The following is a 16,655-nucleotide window of genomic DNA, read 5'->3' on the forward strand; positions in this document are numbered from 1 at the left end:
CACTCACTCCATCCACATGCTGCATTCACATGTGTTGGCAACGACCTGCCAAACTAACCCAACCCAGACGGGTTCTGGTGAGCGGCCAGAGATTCTAGGATCTAGTTTAAAAATCAGCGACCCACTTAATCGCCACATGTTTCCTTGGCTTTGGTGTGACTGAGAACATGTTTCGTCTGTGCGCAGACCAAATATGTTTCAATGCAAAAACAAAGAATTTGGATTTCTTTTGAGTTACAATCGACATCRAGCCTCGTCAGTGTAATTCCTGACTGTATTTAAAACTGACCGGACGTAGGATGGATAATGCATCAAGTGTCTGCGGCGTACCTGCTGTCTGGTGTGAGATTCTCAACGGCTGTGTGAGTCTGATTGGTCGTCAGGATGGACACTTCCTGTCCATTCGGTCCGGTGGTTGTTGATACCACCTCATACTCTGATAAACAAGTCAAAGAAACAGTTTTGACATGTCAGACGTTGTTCATTTTAACCAAGTATTTGAAGGAGGATAGAAAATGGTGTGAGGGTCTGAATCAAAGAATGAATTTCTCACACGCATACAAACATTTCCTTCACTTGATGAAGTGATTCATTTATTCTTATTATTAAAATTTTCCTTACATGTCAAAATACGTATTMAAGTAAGACAGAAATCGCWTTTAACCAGTTAGAAATAGTTGGGATTGTTTGATWACCTTTAATAACTTGTCGCAAGTCAAATCTCAAACTCAAACRACCGTGTTTACTGATTCAACATTTGTCTCAAYGAGTTGATTTCCTCGTCCTTTCTCGAATATGAATCTTAGGTTCCTGTTTTGTCTAAATATAACAAAGACTAGCTATGAGAAAGAAATAAGTCAAATTTATAGTCTGCCACAACCTCACATTGACGATGAAGTAAACACGTGGAAATACACACTGGCCAGATGAGAGGAACAGAACATGCTGGCCTACATTCAAATCCAATTCAATTCAAAAATACTTCATTGATCCCAAATGGAAATTAAATGTTGTAACTCAAGATTCTTCAAAGTAGAGGCAAATATGAAGAAGCCTCTGACTGAAGGTGAAGTTTTTCAGTCTCGTGACGAGGACGGTCTAGGTTGGCCGTAATTTTCTTCATTTTAAGTGAAATTCTTCTTTCCAATATCATCTCTASTGGCTCCGTAGTCGTCTCCAGAACACTGAACATCTCACCCCATCTTTAGAGTAAAACATTCTATGGGTTACATTTCTTCAGCAAGGGAAATAAGGCTGTCTAATGATGGTCAACGACCCTAAAAGTAGAGCCAGAGTTACAATGGAATTGAAGCATGTGTTAGAATGGCCAAGTCAAAGTCCAGAAGTAAACACAACTAAATTATCTTTGATCCTGGGCTATTTTAGAAATTAGGACCTTTTTCGGTCTCCATTTTGGGAGGCTGGTATAGAAGTATCTTCTAACTTGGAGCTTTGACAGATGTGACAGACGGTTCCAGGAATGTATTCACGCAGTGGGGCTGAACACTTTGCCTGTCCCTTTGCTYTGTTACTGTCCATATTTCACATTGTCACTAAATTCAACCCAATACCCAAGACAGTTCCTCCTGTGTACCTCTGGTTTCATTATCAGATTTCTCCCAGTCCAGAATGACAAAGGACGGGCAGCCCTCCACAGTAACCACGGTGAGGTTGGATGGCGGTGTGCGAGGAGGACCGGTGACGTTCACATCGCTGCTTTCCTCATCAGGGAAATAAGCCATTGAGGAGGTGATGGAGCACGGCTCATCTGGCTTCTTGTCCGTCTTGTAGATGACATGAGGWGCTGTGAACAGGAACAGAAAGAGTATTGGTTTTCCTTTTTTAATGCCGCAAAACAGTCCCGATAAAAACCTTACCTATGAAGCGCTTCTTGCCCATGATGTCTACCTCTGATGCAGGCATGGAGCTGAATATGGAGGAGTTTTCATTTAGATCATAACGACTGCCTAGAAAGGCAACAACAGATGGGAGGTGGGGTTAGTTGGGGTCAGCCAGCAGTCCCTGGCAGCTCTTTGTGTCCTCCTATTTTACAGCCTTGGCCTTTGTCTGCAACCACCCAGCACAACACCTGCTATGGTCTACACTCAGATCTCCGAAATTCAAATGTGTTTCTTTTTTTTTCTGTCRCTCATGGCTATGTTTAAATGGGCAAACATGAAASTCTCTGGATCGTGTTTTGTACATGCTACGGCTCATGCGAATCGTTTAAAAAAAGGACGTAGCACTTACTGTTAACTACTGGGACCACTGTGGTCGTCTGCTGCTGCTGGTGTTTGGGCTTCGGCTTCGGTGTGACTGGCWGRAATGACTTTAAGGTGGACTCCTTGCCTCTTTGCTTCAGATCCATAGGTTTATCTGAGGACAGAGTGCAGCGAGAGGAAAACAGATCAGTTTTTCTCCCACGTYATGTGACTCGCAGCCATGCACTGTTGTGATCCATCTGCTCTGGCCGCCCTCGGTGAGCCAATCAGCAGCCCATTCCTGGGACGAAAAGATAAAGTGTTGAGTCATGGCCCCTCAGACGCCTTGAGGAAGAKACCTGGTTGAAATTTTCTTCTGAAACAAAGCGTGCGTAGATTGATTAATACAAACCCAGTTACGCTTGCTTTGTTGCCMTGTAGGCATAGCAAAATGGCCAACAGGAACTGTGATTTGAAGATAAATGCCTTGTTTCCATCAGGTAGCACTTAATTGAAAACTACTTCAAGAGAGGGTAGTTTCMAACTGCGCAGCATTTAGAGAGATACTGTGGTTTCAACTCTGGTAAAAATCTGAATTTTGGGTCATTTAAGGAGTGAATGTCAGTGGGAAAAACTAGGGTTAGTATCTGAGGCTGATTGTAATTTAAGTTCAGAGACTTCAGAGACTTTAAGAAAAGACTGAAAATACAGATTTTTCTACCTGGAGGACTAAGAGCAAAATCAAAGGACAAGACAAGAGAACAGCCATAAAACCTTTGTTTTCAGAGTACATCTCTCACAGAGGAGTTAAAACTTTTGATATTGGCAACACATCGACCACCCAGACTCCTCCAACTYAAACTCCARTCTCCAGGTTCTCACTATCCATGAACAGCTGGTGACTGCCATCTCGCACAGAGCCAATCTCTGCTCCGCTCAGGTACGTGGAGTGGTCACCAGGCTGTCCCATCGCCTTTTGGACTCTTGCTTCATCTGATAATAGAAAGACTTCACAATAATTCCAACCCCACCCAAWAAAGTAAAGTCTCCTGCGTGGGACCCGAGAGATTACATATCAATGGCTATGTTGACTGGGCTTTCCAAATGTGGCGAGAGAATATTGTGTATCGRRCCTGATGTCAGACAAACTGGATCAACTTCTGTTTGCCTGTAAGGCAAAGCCATTCTTATAGGAAACAAGCTTCACACTTCTTGATATGGTTGCCAAATACATGAATAACAGCATTCACATACCAGCATTTAAACTTTTTATGATCTGCTACATAACCTCTCCAACTTTCAGTAGGACATTTTAATCTCTAAACTACAACAGGTGTTTTCAGTAATATAAAGTTAAGTAGCTCTTGGTTTTAAACAGAGTTGAACAGTAACTAGTTACATTTACTTGAATAACCTTTTAATAAAAAGTACTTCTAGGAGTATTTTTTTACTATGCTGTATTTTATACTTTTACTTGAGTAATGTAAACACAAGTATCGCTACTCTTACTTTAGTAAATTTCTCGATACTCAACCCACTGAACAACTTCACAGAAAGAAGAACAAGTTTGTTTTAGTCAAAAATCCACCTGACGCAGACACACATCTGCAGTCTTTGTTAAAGTTTTATATAAAAAAAACTCAATTGTATTTTTTGCCCCCTTTTTCCTGATTTTGTTATTTTATAAGTATGTCATTTATATGAATTAGTTTAATTTTGATCTTTGAAATACCAATATTAAATGATTGGTGTTTTGATCGCGTAAGTAGCCTTTTTACCAATTGATTTTTTTCTTTTTACCGAAGTGACTTCTCGCACGGCTACTTTTTACCTTTACTTGCGTAAAAACATGGTGAAGTAATGCTACTCTTACTTGAGTTCAAATCTGGACTATTCTACCCGCCTCTTGTTTTAAATACAGTTCTCTTCCAGGGCTTTGTTTTACAGTAACTTCTTTCTCTTTTCTGCTGACACTGATACATTTTCAAACCAGCTCAAGTGTGGCACTTTTCAACAACACACTGCATTGCTCTGGTTGCACACCTTAAAGGTCGGGATGTTCTGACCCYTTGCAAGCAGCCTGTTACTCATCTGATCCCAATGTTTGCGCAGCATTAATTACTGGTCAACATCTCAAAGACCAAAGAGGAATCATGTGGAAGACGTGTCCACATGAGACACTCTAAAGCTTTGGAGCTCATGCAACTACCYCCTTACACGTCTGCAACTTTCATTCCAGTGGGCAGGGAATTTTTTATATTACTGCAACATAAGTCCAACACATTATCAAACACAACTGAGTGCATTGTTCGTCATTTTTGCATGTTGTTAAATCACAAGAACTGTGGACAGTCACTTTCTGTCCCTTTCTGAACCCGATGCATGGGCGGTTTGAGCTTGAACAAAACAAAATGAAAAAACACTTTTTTTTTAAGGTCCTCACCGTGATCACTTGCTTTCCCCACCAGGTTTGGTCTCTTGTTGCCAGGAACAGGGGGTCTCTGAACTGCAGGAAATTGTGGGAAACAAGAGCTTGTTTGAGGCTAAACTCACAAAGGAAGCAGAATAACAGATGGCCAACGCAGAGAATCTGAAAAGAAGTGTTGTTAAAGTCTACAAAGTGCAACGATGGTTAAAGAAGGGAAAGAGGAGTGCATTCAGACAGGCAGAAGTCTTCAGAAGGACTCTGAGCTGGAAAAAAACACAAGTGCACAACACACACACAAGAAGCAACAGGGAAGCAACCGGGAACAACTCACGTTAAAAGCTACTTTGCATTAAATAACGACAAAGCACCACTGTAACCTTTGAGTCATTAAAATTACCTTAAGCTATAAAACTATAAAACAGAATGTAAACACATTTTCACCATGACTCAGAAGAACAAACAAGAAATGAATAATAGCCCCGGTTTCACAGAAAACGTACAACAATAAAAATGTTGGCCTCATTAAAGTCAGTGAGTAGTTTTGTTTGTTTTGTTTTTTTAAGAGAAAAATTATACCAAATAAGTACAGAACCCCATGAAAGGCATAAAGCCACAAGGGTGCTTGACATGTTACATGTTCTAAATTAGTCAAAGAGAACATCGTTGACATTTGCTTGAAGAGCATGCACTCCTTTCATAACTTATCATTTCATATCTTGGAGATTCAATAAATGTCAGGAAGTTGACAAGATAMGAAAATATGTAGTGAGGCCAGTTACATATTTTTCTTGAATCTGTTTCATCTCCTCTGCAACCGACTGCCAGGACAAAAGGTTTGATAACGTCGACAAAAACTGAGCAAGCAGTTTGCCAGCTCTCAGCTGACGGCAACCATCTGCTTGCATATGACGTCCAGTCGTATGGTCTGGATGCAGCGATTTAAATTCCAGCCCAGAAACAAACAAAAACCAGCACAGTCAAAAAAGCATCTTGGTGTGCGATGCCATGATCAGTCTGGTAAWATGTAGCCTCTGCGGTGMAGAAAATGTGACGCCAGTGACACGGCTGGTATACAGTTTCTGGAGCAAACGGTATTTGGTTTGCGGTGGCCCTGAATGAGTGGACTGGACATGTGAAGCGTCAAAGACTTTAGGTYCGGAGCTAAAACAGCAGCGATGACGGGAGCACTGGTTTCTCTCAGAAGATCTACTCATTTTCTGGTTGGCTCTAAAACACACATTCAGTCCAAACACAGGGATTTTTAGCATATTCTTCTGGATATAAAACACACCAATACACAAAAAKAAGGATAGAGTTTTGAATACATTTAAAACGATATTGCCTTTAAAATTGYTTCATATGGACAATTATGGTATTAAAATTATATTTTTGGGGGTTGTTGTACATATCATCAATTGTCTTTGGCATGAAAAGATATTAACATGTTGCTGTATGTATTTTATTTGGACACATTAAGAATCATTGTGTAGCAACTATCAGAAAAAAACATGAAGTTTTGGGTAACTTGTGTGTAATGCTGTCAATCTAGGGAGCAAAGATGGCAAAGCACTGATGCACGGACGAACACTATCAACAAATGTACTGAAAACTTTAAGAAACAAAACACAAAAAAAGCTCTGGATTAAACGCTTCAACACCAAAATAACATTTCCAAACAGGACTGAAGCACAGTAGATCCAAGAGGACTCAAAGATGTTAAAAAACTGAAATAAACAAACTAAAGCAAAGCCTAAAGAATCTAAAGCAAGCTACTAWCTTCCCAAAATCACAAGTTTCTAAATGCAAGTCTTAGTGAGGATTTAGAAATCTTTAACTCTTCAATTGAAAAGATGAACACGTTTGCTTTTAATATTAAAGAAGTTGGGTGCCCAGACTTTTAGTGCGTAAACAGTCGCTTGCATGTGCAGGACTTGCAGGGGGGAAAAAAACCCCCAACCCTTTCTTTCTGTAGAACTGCTTCCAGTGAGCCTTTCGACTCCTTGAAGACCTCTGAAACTGTCCAAGTTTCCAGCAATAACACACACCAGCTGTGATTCGATCCGGGACTGAAGCTCAATCTCTCTGTGCGGCTCCAAATTGTGTTAATGGTAAGGCGTAACCATTAACACAATTTGTACTGATGTGCTAAATTCAGTAAAACTAATTACCAGAGCCTGTCTGGCAGAATGGAAACTATGTGATTGACCAAATAAAGGGTTATATTTTTTAAAACGTCTGCTAAATATTTTCAGGATAATCATAAAAGATGGACAAGACACTAAAATGGCCAGAGTAGAGTTGAAAACAAGTATTCATTTTCTCTTTTAGACCAGTTGGGATTACATTGCTCATTTTCATTTGCTAAACAGGTTTTTTGCAGCAAATGTGTTTTAATTTTCTTCAAAGTCAGGAGTTTACATACATTTCCATGTAAATTGGGTTGAATGTTGATGTGTTTTTTTGCTTTTCCAAGTTTCTAAGCTTCTCACAATATTTAGCTGCAGTTTTGTCCAATTCCCCCTGACAGAACCGGTGCTGCAGAGTCAGGTTTGAATCCCACACACCTTCTCAGATGTGCTCACAAATCAGGGGATTAAGATCAGGTATCTGTGATGGCCGCTCCAAAACCTGCCTTGCTTTTATGCTTAAGGCGAGTTGATTTGTGCCCAAGATTGAATTTAAGGTAAAAAGCTTCTTTCTTTTTCCTCTTTTTATTACTAGCTTCAGCAATTTCACAACATTTTTTATCTTTATTTTAAGACTACTGTACATAGTTAGAAACTAAAACACAAACACAGAACCAATCTGCTTGATTCCCCAGCATACTATTACATGATTGCAGCCTGTAWTTACTTAATTAATCTTTGGGCATCTGGAAATTGTGGAGGTCCATAATTCTTTTCCTAATATCTTGGTTGATTTCTTTTTTTTTGTTTGTTTGTTTGTTTTTTGTTGCACAAGAAAGCAGTGCATTTGTGGTATTGCATTAAAATACTTAACACCAGATGTGCCTCTACTTAACTCAGATATAAGAAGCTTACAAAGACATGACATGGCCTGGTCTTTCACAAACTATTTAGAGACAAAGTAATCAATGTATGTAAACTTCTGAATTTCAAATAGGTAAAAATAAATCTTGTGAAAATCCTCTTTCTCATTATTCTGGCTTTTAGCAATTGTTACCAAACTAACACAGAAAACTGTGATCTGACTTAATGACAAAAAAAAAAAAAAAAAGCTTGAGTCTTTTTACATTATGCATGTAAATAGTGGGTTTGGGTTAAAATTATAAATGGCTTCAGTCCCAGTCAAGTTTAAATTGCAGCGACTACACAAACATAGGTGGTGATTCAAACAGAGAAATAGCAAAGCATGAGACAGCTGGTGCAAAAGCACAGATCAGCGTGGCCCTCTGACAGAATATGATTGTCTCTTTTGGTAAGTTTCAAGGCGTATCTTTACCAGGTTTTTCTCTTGACCATGCGTCAGGTTTAGGAAGAGCATTGCCCCTATGATGTGCCCCATTGGCTGCTGAAGGGAGAGAAATGTTGGTTATGACAAAAACAAGTGAAAAGAAAGTCAAAAAAGGGAGAAAATACTTTGTGTTCTACTGGTATTAAAAGGCAAATTGAAAAAAAATAAATAAATCTTGATAGATTTGTGCTTTCAGTCTCTTTTTACTGGATGTACAAATGGAAAAGCCAAGGTGTCAAAGCTTGAAGTTCTTGTAATTTTACATTCTCTGCTCAATTGCCCACAACTTGCAGAGAGAAAGAGCCCAAGAATAGATGGGAGTAAGAGCTGTGGCAACTGTAATGTCTGCACAGTGTTGGACTTGGCGTAGTGACTGTAAGATGTGGTGCGGCCAGGCCAGTTGTGGTGGCCAGACTTCCAACTTGAACAAAAAGAAACCATAAATCATGTTAATGACCACAAGCTCTTTGACAGTTCTAGAGGAGCTCAGAAAAGTATAGCAATCACATGTTGAGTGTAGGGAGCGCTTATATTTTCGAGAAAAGGTGGAGCAGAAGAGATTACGACGAGGAGAGAGTGGTTCAAAGCAGTTTCGTGCGGCTAAATAAATAGGAAAAGAGATTGTTTTTCCTCTGTGTGCTCAGCTGTAGACGAAGAAGCTGCTTGGGGAGAAGGGGAACAAGCATTACCGCCAGGTGTGTTGGAAGTGTGAGAGGAGGTGGCTGTCTTGGAYGGAGAAAATGATCTGACACCAGGAYTACTGGAATGAGAAGGATCACGGTTGCGAGTCACAGTGGCATTTCTTCCTCCTGTGGGAACCGATGAGCTAATGGGAGAATGGGGAACTTCAGCAGTGGATGATCGGCTGGAGCCAGAACCTAGAGGATCAGAGAGAAAATTACAGAGGATCAACCTTAAAGCATGAAAACGCCAACAAATATTCAAATCGCTAAAGTGAAAATCAATTATAGCCCTGTGGACAGTGGAGGAAATGACAGAAAGGCAAAAAAAAAAAAATAAATAAAAATAAATAAATAAAAATAAGATCCAAAGCTTGCCAGACTGGTGTGGTTAAGAGAGGTCAAGTGTGAAACAACCTTGCTGCAAATGGACACAAACATGGAAACATTCACGACAATGGGGTGGGGTGTGTGGGCTGGCAGGATGGAGATGGAGGCGGGGGAAACACAGTGCTCCGCGACGTGACAAAAAAAAAGCTGAAATGGTGATGAGACATGAACTTGGCATGGCACTTTACCAAGATTGTAACTACCAGCCTTCTCTGTGGCCAGGCCGGGTCCTGACAGAGGTTTGCCCTCTTCTGGATGACTAGGAGCTGTATGAAAGAAAACGTACTAATTTATCTTGGATGACATTGGTATGTATTGCAGCACATTMTAAAGGGGGCATACCCTTTTTTCCTTTGTGTAAAAAAATACCCCACAAACGGTTAGTTTYATAGTGTGTAACRAGGTGTGGATACTTGATTCGGCTTGTTCTAGTGACAGAGTGACCTCACTGGGTGTTTGTAATGAGAYGATTTGGAAGACAAAGARCAAGCCTAACCATGGCAACACACATCACARAAATAAAGTATTTAAATCACATCTCAAAGGAAGAAAAGGTGGTTTTTAGGAGACATTTCCAACTTTTAGATGGACTAGATCCACACCAGTAAATACAGTCTGAAATAGGARWAAKTTTGGTAAATGAAATGTTTGGTATGGGCAACTATTTGCAGTTGTCATTGAAGCGTATGACCGGTTTACCATTTGGCAAGAAATGCGTCTGTAGACAACATAAAGGAAAACAAGGCTGYTGCTTCTGGCAAAATAAAAGTTGTTGTTTTTTTTTTCTTATTGACAAATACTAATATCCACCAGCTTTTCATTTTTAAAAAAATCGTCAATTCATATCTAACAAATTATTTCAATTGACGGCTGCTTAACAGGTTTCTGCTGTTAAGCAGTCATCTGAATGGGGTGTGTTGAAGCAGGGAAACATCTAAAACACGCAGGTCAGTGTGCCTTGAGGACCAGGTTTGGGAAACACCGAAGTTGCGGACTTCAGCCTTTAGCTGTATCCCTGGTCCAACACTTCTGAATGAAATGGCTGAATTGCCTCCTCAGTATGAAGTCAAGCTATACAGAGTCCTGCTAATTAACTACTTATTTGACWTATTTGATTGTTGAAGAAGGGACACATTCAAAAGATGCAGAACACCAACCCTAAAGGCCYAAATATAAAACCCCCTGGCTTAGAGTTTTGCTTTGCAAATTTATGTACATTGACTATGAAACTATTTTTGAAAAGTGGAAGCCCAGTTCAAGTCTACAGAAGTACTAGATAAGCCTAGATCTAGCCCAAGCACTGTTGGAGATGTCCTAAAACCTCACAAGTAGGAGTGTCYGGTTGCTGCTCTTATCTGCATGTCCTCCAGAAGAGAAGTTATCTGACCTGCTATTGCAAACACCCTGTAAAGACTTCTTGTCAGGCTGGCTAACAGCATGTGTTTGTGTTGCAGCATTTTTTGACACTTGGTACACAGAGTGATAAATGATCTACAAAGAATTTGTTAGCGCATCAAGAATGCTCCGACTGGCTAWTAGTTAGCTGATAACTTGGTTTGCTTCAGCTCTTCCTAACMTAACAGCTACATCTTTCAGTTGTTAAAAATCTTGATTTAGAATAGCTAAAATCTCATCTCGTCTTCTCAATATGAGTTGGAGATGTTACAATTCTAATCAGAAATAATAATCAGAAATAAAAAAACAAATATAGATTGGCATGCCCCCTTCATTGTGTTATTTTTTAACGAAGTATTTGTGCTGTCGATGGGTCTTTACCCCTATGAATTGTCTTCCTTGACGAACCCTTGGAGTGATCAGTCTTGGTCCTGGTCTGAGGCCGAATCTGAAATCCTGGCTGATGCTCCTTTGGTAGATCTTTGGGTTGAAATGGATCCTTTTTTGGAAACTGTGTCTGAGGGCGTGATTGAAGGTTTGCCACACCACGTTGGTTCTTAATTCTGGGCTTTCTTGTAGTTTTCTGATGCTTTTTTCCCAGGTTCTTGGGCTGATGTTGTGGGGTGGCCTTGGACTGGTGAAGTATTGCCTTTGGCTTCTGCGTTGGTTGGATTAACTGAGTTTGTGTCTGAGGCGTCTTTGGTGAGTGTGGTGATGGGGTTTGTGGATTTTTAAACAACAAATTAGTATCTGTGTGAGGTGGACGTTCGGGACGGACCTCTGTCGGTGCCGGTTCTTCATGCTGTACGTACAGAGGCGCTGACTGCGTGGTTTCGTGATGCGTCACCGGGAGGGGAAGAGTGGTTGTTTGAAGTTGCGCTTGCAGTTTGGTCTGGGTCTTTGTTTGCAGTTGGATTAGCTGCTCGTTCTGTGGTTTGGTCTTGACTGATGGTTGTGGCTTTGGTTCAGAGTGAATCATTGGTGTTGTCCAAGGAACTGATTGGAAATTTGGTTCTTTATTAGGTTGTGAAATTAAGTCAGTCTGTTGCACAGGCTGAATTGTAACTTGAGGTTCTAGTTTGGTTTGGAAGTCACTCGGGGATGTTGTATGTGGCTGTGACATGCTTTCATCAAGTGGTTTCGGTGTAATCTGGAGAAGTTTGGCTGTTGGCTGGGGTGGGAGCTGCAGGTGCTTTGAGTTTGGTTCAGTCTGTGTTTTAAGTTCAGGAGGGGGGATTTCTTTTGGATGGTCTTGGCGGTATTCCAGTTTGCCTTGGTATACTGGCACAGATGCTATGGTAACTTCACCTAGTCCTTCGGGGTGGCCGTTTGGAGCCATAGGAGCCTCTGGGAAAGGAGTAAAGACAGGTCTGGATAGTTCCTCTCTTCCTGGTTTGTGTGTGACTGAGAGAGAAAATATAGCCATGAAGCTATCATGCTGAAACACGCAAGTCAAGATCACTGGCAGAGATGGCCTAGTAAAAAGAAATAAAATAAAATAACAACAAAGGTAGTTGCAATTAATTCATTAAGCTCAAGTGTCAACCTTTAGTCTGATAYGTCACACAGAAACACAAAAACTTGATTGGTTCAATTTCAAGAGAATAAGCAAACCATTTGAAGGTATTTGTAGTYTAAGAGCCATGCTGTTACACATATATTCAGCAAGAGGCCTGGTTGCCGATGAGTGATCGCCATTGAAATCCATTAGCTATGCCCCTGAAATGCTGTGACATATGAGGTAGTAATAATTTCTCACTGATCACTTCTTGGTTACTCCAYATGGTGAGATGTAGGCCTTGTTAAAAGAAGGGAGGGCAGAGAAACACAAAGTGGATCTTAAAGAAAGAATGGGCAGTAAGACTGTAAAATGAAATAYTTTATAGTTTTGTTTTAAAAATTGCTTGCAGCCTAAATATATACTGAGAAACTTTTAAAAACAATGACACAGATGCCCACTTTGGATGGTTTATAGATRAACAATTGCTCAAGTTTTATTTTACTTTTTCACCAGGTACCCAAAGTTATTAATTGTTTCATTCCAGGGCAAAATCTGTGCAATTGTTGTCGCTTTTATTGCATGCTTATTGCACCAAGTAACGGTGGCTATTGAAAAAGTAGTATATGATGTCCAAAAATATCCCTTTGATGAGATTAAAAAAATAAACAAAAAATAAAAAACATCTGTGTCAGAGGCAGAAGAAATGGAGAAGTTTTTTTTTGACTGTGCATAAATTAAACAGCCACTGCTTGCAAATTACTAAAGGAAAACAAATCAGTTGCAAACATTAGACTGTAGATCCTAAARAAAATGGACAAGAAACATTGAGATATAAGTTAGGGTAGAACAAAAAGAATACAGGAAATGCAGAAAGAAAGCAGCTCCCATTCTTTATCAGTTATTGTTAAAAACCTGGTTTGCAGGCTTAGATTATGGCTTTTAATTTAAGCTACATAAATCAGTATAAAAAGTAAAATATTGAGAGCGACAGCAAAAGTTTGYTTATGCTGGGATTTTTGTTTTCGTCACACAGCTGAAATGACTCAGTAGAGTCAGATCGGATCCACAGGACAGTTCAAGCAACTATTTCAAAAACAAAAGCATCTATAAGCCTCTTGGCTGTCATCATTCCCATAAGAACAGCGAGAATGAAATATTAAAAAAAACAAAACAACAGGAGCTTTTTACCGATAGGCTGCTTGTTGATCACACGTAGTTTTGGTCCAGGTGTTGGCAGAATTTTCTGTTTAGCAGCTGTTGTAGGAGCTGAGAAATACAGTGAGCGTTAGCAGACCTGTGTAAAAACATATTTGTTATGCCCTGCACGAAGAGCAAACAGTGAGTTAGGATTTCCTGCTAGAAAATGTGCAGAATTCAAGTTAAATTGTCGGTTCAAATGCTCAAGGTTGTCTCTGACCACTGAATCGGTCCAGAAAAGTCTTTACCAGGAGTTGTTTGTGAGGTTTTGATTCTGGAGGCGAACACTCTGGTCCTYGTCCTGTTTTTAGAAGCTGACAGGGACAAAAAGAAACAGCACAGAACATTGWTAATCAGGAGGAGAAAAGAATGTATTTCGTTAAGGAGCTGCGCTACATTTAATTAGTCCAAACCAGCAAAATACTGCATCATAATTACTTTGCATAAACTGTGGAGTAGTAAASCACATTCTGGAAAATATACTTTCAAACATGTTTAATGCTACAMAATTGAAACACTGCAACTAAAATGCTGCCAGGCTTGATGACCGCAAACTTCTGCTTGAATAATCACATGCTAAAGTATCTGGAAAATCTTTTAAGTCACTAAATCATGTTCAGTTTTTCCTATCAAGACTCTGGCGGTCAGCTGCTTAGGTTTGAAGTTTGAGGTTTGAGGTCCTCAAATAAAAGCAGCAGTCTTCATCTAGCTAAAAATGCAGCTGGTACAAACGTATCTGGACGATACGCCTCACCTTTTGCTTCAACTGTGTCAAATTTGACAAATTTTGGCCCCAATGTTTATGCCTTTTCATGCAAACAAATATACAAATGCCAGCAGTCACTCATGTCCATGAAGAAAGGTCTGGTTGTTAGCATCGAGGTATGTGAAGGTTTTAAAAAGTTAGGATTTCAAAACTGCAATGATTTATCATCCTAGCATTCCTCAGATTTGAAACCCTTTTGATGAGATGCTAAAAAGTCCTTTTCTCTAACCGCATGGAGACTTTTCACTAGATTTTTGAAGAAAAAAGCAGCACAGGAGGACTCTTCTCCTCCCCAGTGGTGCACACTGCCAGTCAGCTGGCTCCTAGCTATTCTGTTATATGCAAGAAAGACCAGTTCAGATGGGTTTACACTACAGAAAAATAAAAAAAAACAGAAACTAAAGGAGAGCCATAATAACTTTTAGGAAAGCAATTAATCAAGATGAAAGTGTTCAAAAATCAGAAAAAAAATATCCATTTTGTACATCACAATCACAATTTCTGCAATAAGCACCTGAAGACTACTGCTCAGTGTAGTGGGTGTTCATTGTGCATTTGTGCATAAACCTTCGCATCAAAATYAAAACATCCATATAGTTTTCTCATAAGTAATCCTTCAATATATTATATTATCTCTTGCAGCAGAAGGAATAATTGCCGCTTTCCCATTTTCAAAAGAAAAGCAATTACATCATGCCAGATTTTTTATCGTTACTWGGAGTAAACATGCAAYGAGAACCTCATAGCAGCTCAAGCCCACACTGTCTTAAAATGTTTTTAGAGGAAGAAGTGCTAATTAAGGCTGCTCTAAAACAATGTGAGACATGACTGATTAACTGAAGCAAACAAGCCATGCCAAAAGTGTTGAGTTTATTCTTTAATTGTATATTTATATCTTATTGATAAATGATCACTCGCCAAAGTTATTCTGCAACTTGCAACAGATGGCCCGGCTCTCACAGGTTGTTGAACTTGAGTCAYTGAATCGGTTTGAGGTTGCCCGATGAGACATTAAACCTTAAAAGCATCCAAAATCCACACAGAGGTGTGTCAACATCCTAATGATGCTTTGGAATATCTAGCAGCCATCTGCTGCAGAGAGTGCACATGAAAAAGTAATTCGTGAGGAAATGATCTGGTCCGCAACACAACAAACCACATATCAGAGCTCAGCCTAGAAACGAAGGGAAACGGAGAAACAGAAATGTATAAAAGAGGACACACCATCAATGGATTAAACATTCAGTGCTTTAGATTGTAAGAACACTGCTTTTTTCTCTTGGCTTACCRTGCTGAAGAGGAAACTGGAAGGACGGAGGAGCAGGAGTGAAGGTTTTCTGAAGAAAAGAAAGGGTAGAAGAGGCRATTTGTTTWGTTTTTTTAAGACACCAGTATGTGAGTATTTATGGTCAACTGTCTCTTTGTCTGCAGTGCATAGCTTATCAAGACTCCGAGTCCCCGGAGAGAAGCAGAGTGTTCAAAGGTCTMTCACTGAGACCGGTCACACAACATGACAGAAAGTACTATGTGGTCCTCTTAGACCTATCTGCTGATTTCCTCTCTTTGTACTGCAGAGTGAGATACAGACCATGCTCTGTGGCTTGGCTAGTCGTGGCTGCACTGATGTCATTTCCATTTAGCAGTTCCATGGAAAATCAACAAGCCAACAAGCCCAAGAATAGCATGGGCTCACTAAAGTTTATAACACGGACTCCACAGCAAGAACATCTGCTCAGCATACACACCCAGTTTTCAAATGTCATTTATTTGTTTAATATTTGCAGAAGAAGAGGTGAGCCTGATTTCAAACTCTATTTGTTTTCTTTTTTTTTCTGCATTTGGCATCAGTTCAGAATAGCCAGTAAAGGCTATATTAAAAAGAAAATGCTAAAATATTGGTTTTTTTGGAGGAGTATAAAACATGTTTATTACATACCACMGGGCTGATGGGATACTTTAAGATTCTTCTGATGACCTTTTCTAAAATCACAAAAARGAAAAGAAGTCAATTCAGTGATAACACTGCAACTTCATGAAGCAAAAATGACTTTATTTAATCTAATAATTAGCAGTCACCTCCAGAATATGCATTCAGATGACGCCCATTTTATCATATTAAAAGCACTTTTTGAAAATAACCTTTAGCAGGCAGGTATTAAACATACTTTTAATTAAGCCCACATGTCTGTATTAAATGTGTTCTTTACTGGTCTGATGCTGATGTATTATCCTAATTTAAATGTCATATTTTCATTTCCTGTAAGTGAAAAATCATCCTAATTAACAGAAATAAAGGCTTTCAAACAACCATCTGTGTGTAATTAATCTATATAATGTGTTTCACTTATTGAAAAAGTTCCTGAAATAAATGGGGTTTTCTGTAATATTTTAATTTATAGAATGAGTCTGTGCATAACCCATTTYCACCTGTAATTACCATGGCTACACCATGTATTTTGTGATCTCCTCATCAAATTAAATTAAAGAAAAACCTGAGAAAAAAAAAAAAACTGTGACAAGTAGAAATGTTGGGATCCCCGTCTACGTTGTGGGACCAGTGTCCCATCTCAAGATACTTAAGAGTCTCACATTTTGGAATGTGAGACTGATAAGTAGAGATAAA

General features: G+C 39.5%; 1 protein-coding gene across 1 annotated transcript in view; it reads right to left on the reverse strand.

Annotated features, from left to right (window-relative positions):
* Positions 1 to 16,655, reverse strand: part of abi3bpa (ABI family, member 3 (NESH) binding protein a) — a 31,061-nt gene that overhangs the window by 2,738 nt on the left and 11,668 nt on the right. Inside the window, exons 5-15 of the mRNA XM_017309061.1 lie at positions 13,515 to 13,669; positions 13,258 to 13,335; positions 10,950 to 11,972; positions 9,362 to 9,439; positions 8,793 to 8,981; positions 8,092 to 8,160; positions 4,645 to 4,707; positions 2,251 to 2,376; positions 1,878 to 1,967; positions 1,595 to 1,804; positions 331 to 436 (exon numbers count right to left, since the gene is read on the reverse strand). Coding sequence (XP_017164550.1) covers positions 331 to 436; positions 1,595 to 1,804; positions 1,878 to 1,967; positions 2,251 to 2,376; positions 4,645 to 4,707; positions 8,092 to 8,160; positions 8,793 to 8,981; positions 9,362 to 9,439; positions 10,950 to 11,972; positions 13,258 to 13,335; positions 13,515 to 13,669 — 2,187 coding nt within the window. The remainder of the gene's footprint in view (positions 1 to 330; positions 437 to 1,594; positions 1,805 to 1,877; positions 1,968 to 2,250; positions 2,377 to 4,644; positions 4,708 to 8,091; positions 8,161 to 8,792; positions 8,982 to 9,361; positions 9,440 to 10,949; positions 11,973 to 13,257; positions 13,336 to 13,514; positions 13,670 to 16,655) is intronic.

This window comes from Poecilia reticulata, linkage group LG2 (genome assembly GCF_000633615.1).
Source record: "Poecilia reticulata strain Guanapo linkage group LG2, Guppy_female_1.0+MT, whole genome shotgun sequence".
NCBI classification, from domain to species: Eukaryota; Metazoa; Chordata; class Actinopteri; order Cyprinodontiformes; family Poeciliidae; genus Poecilia; species Poecilia reticulata.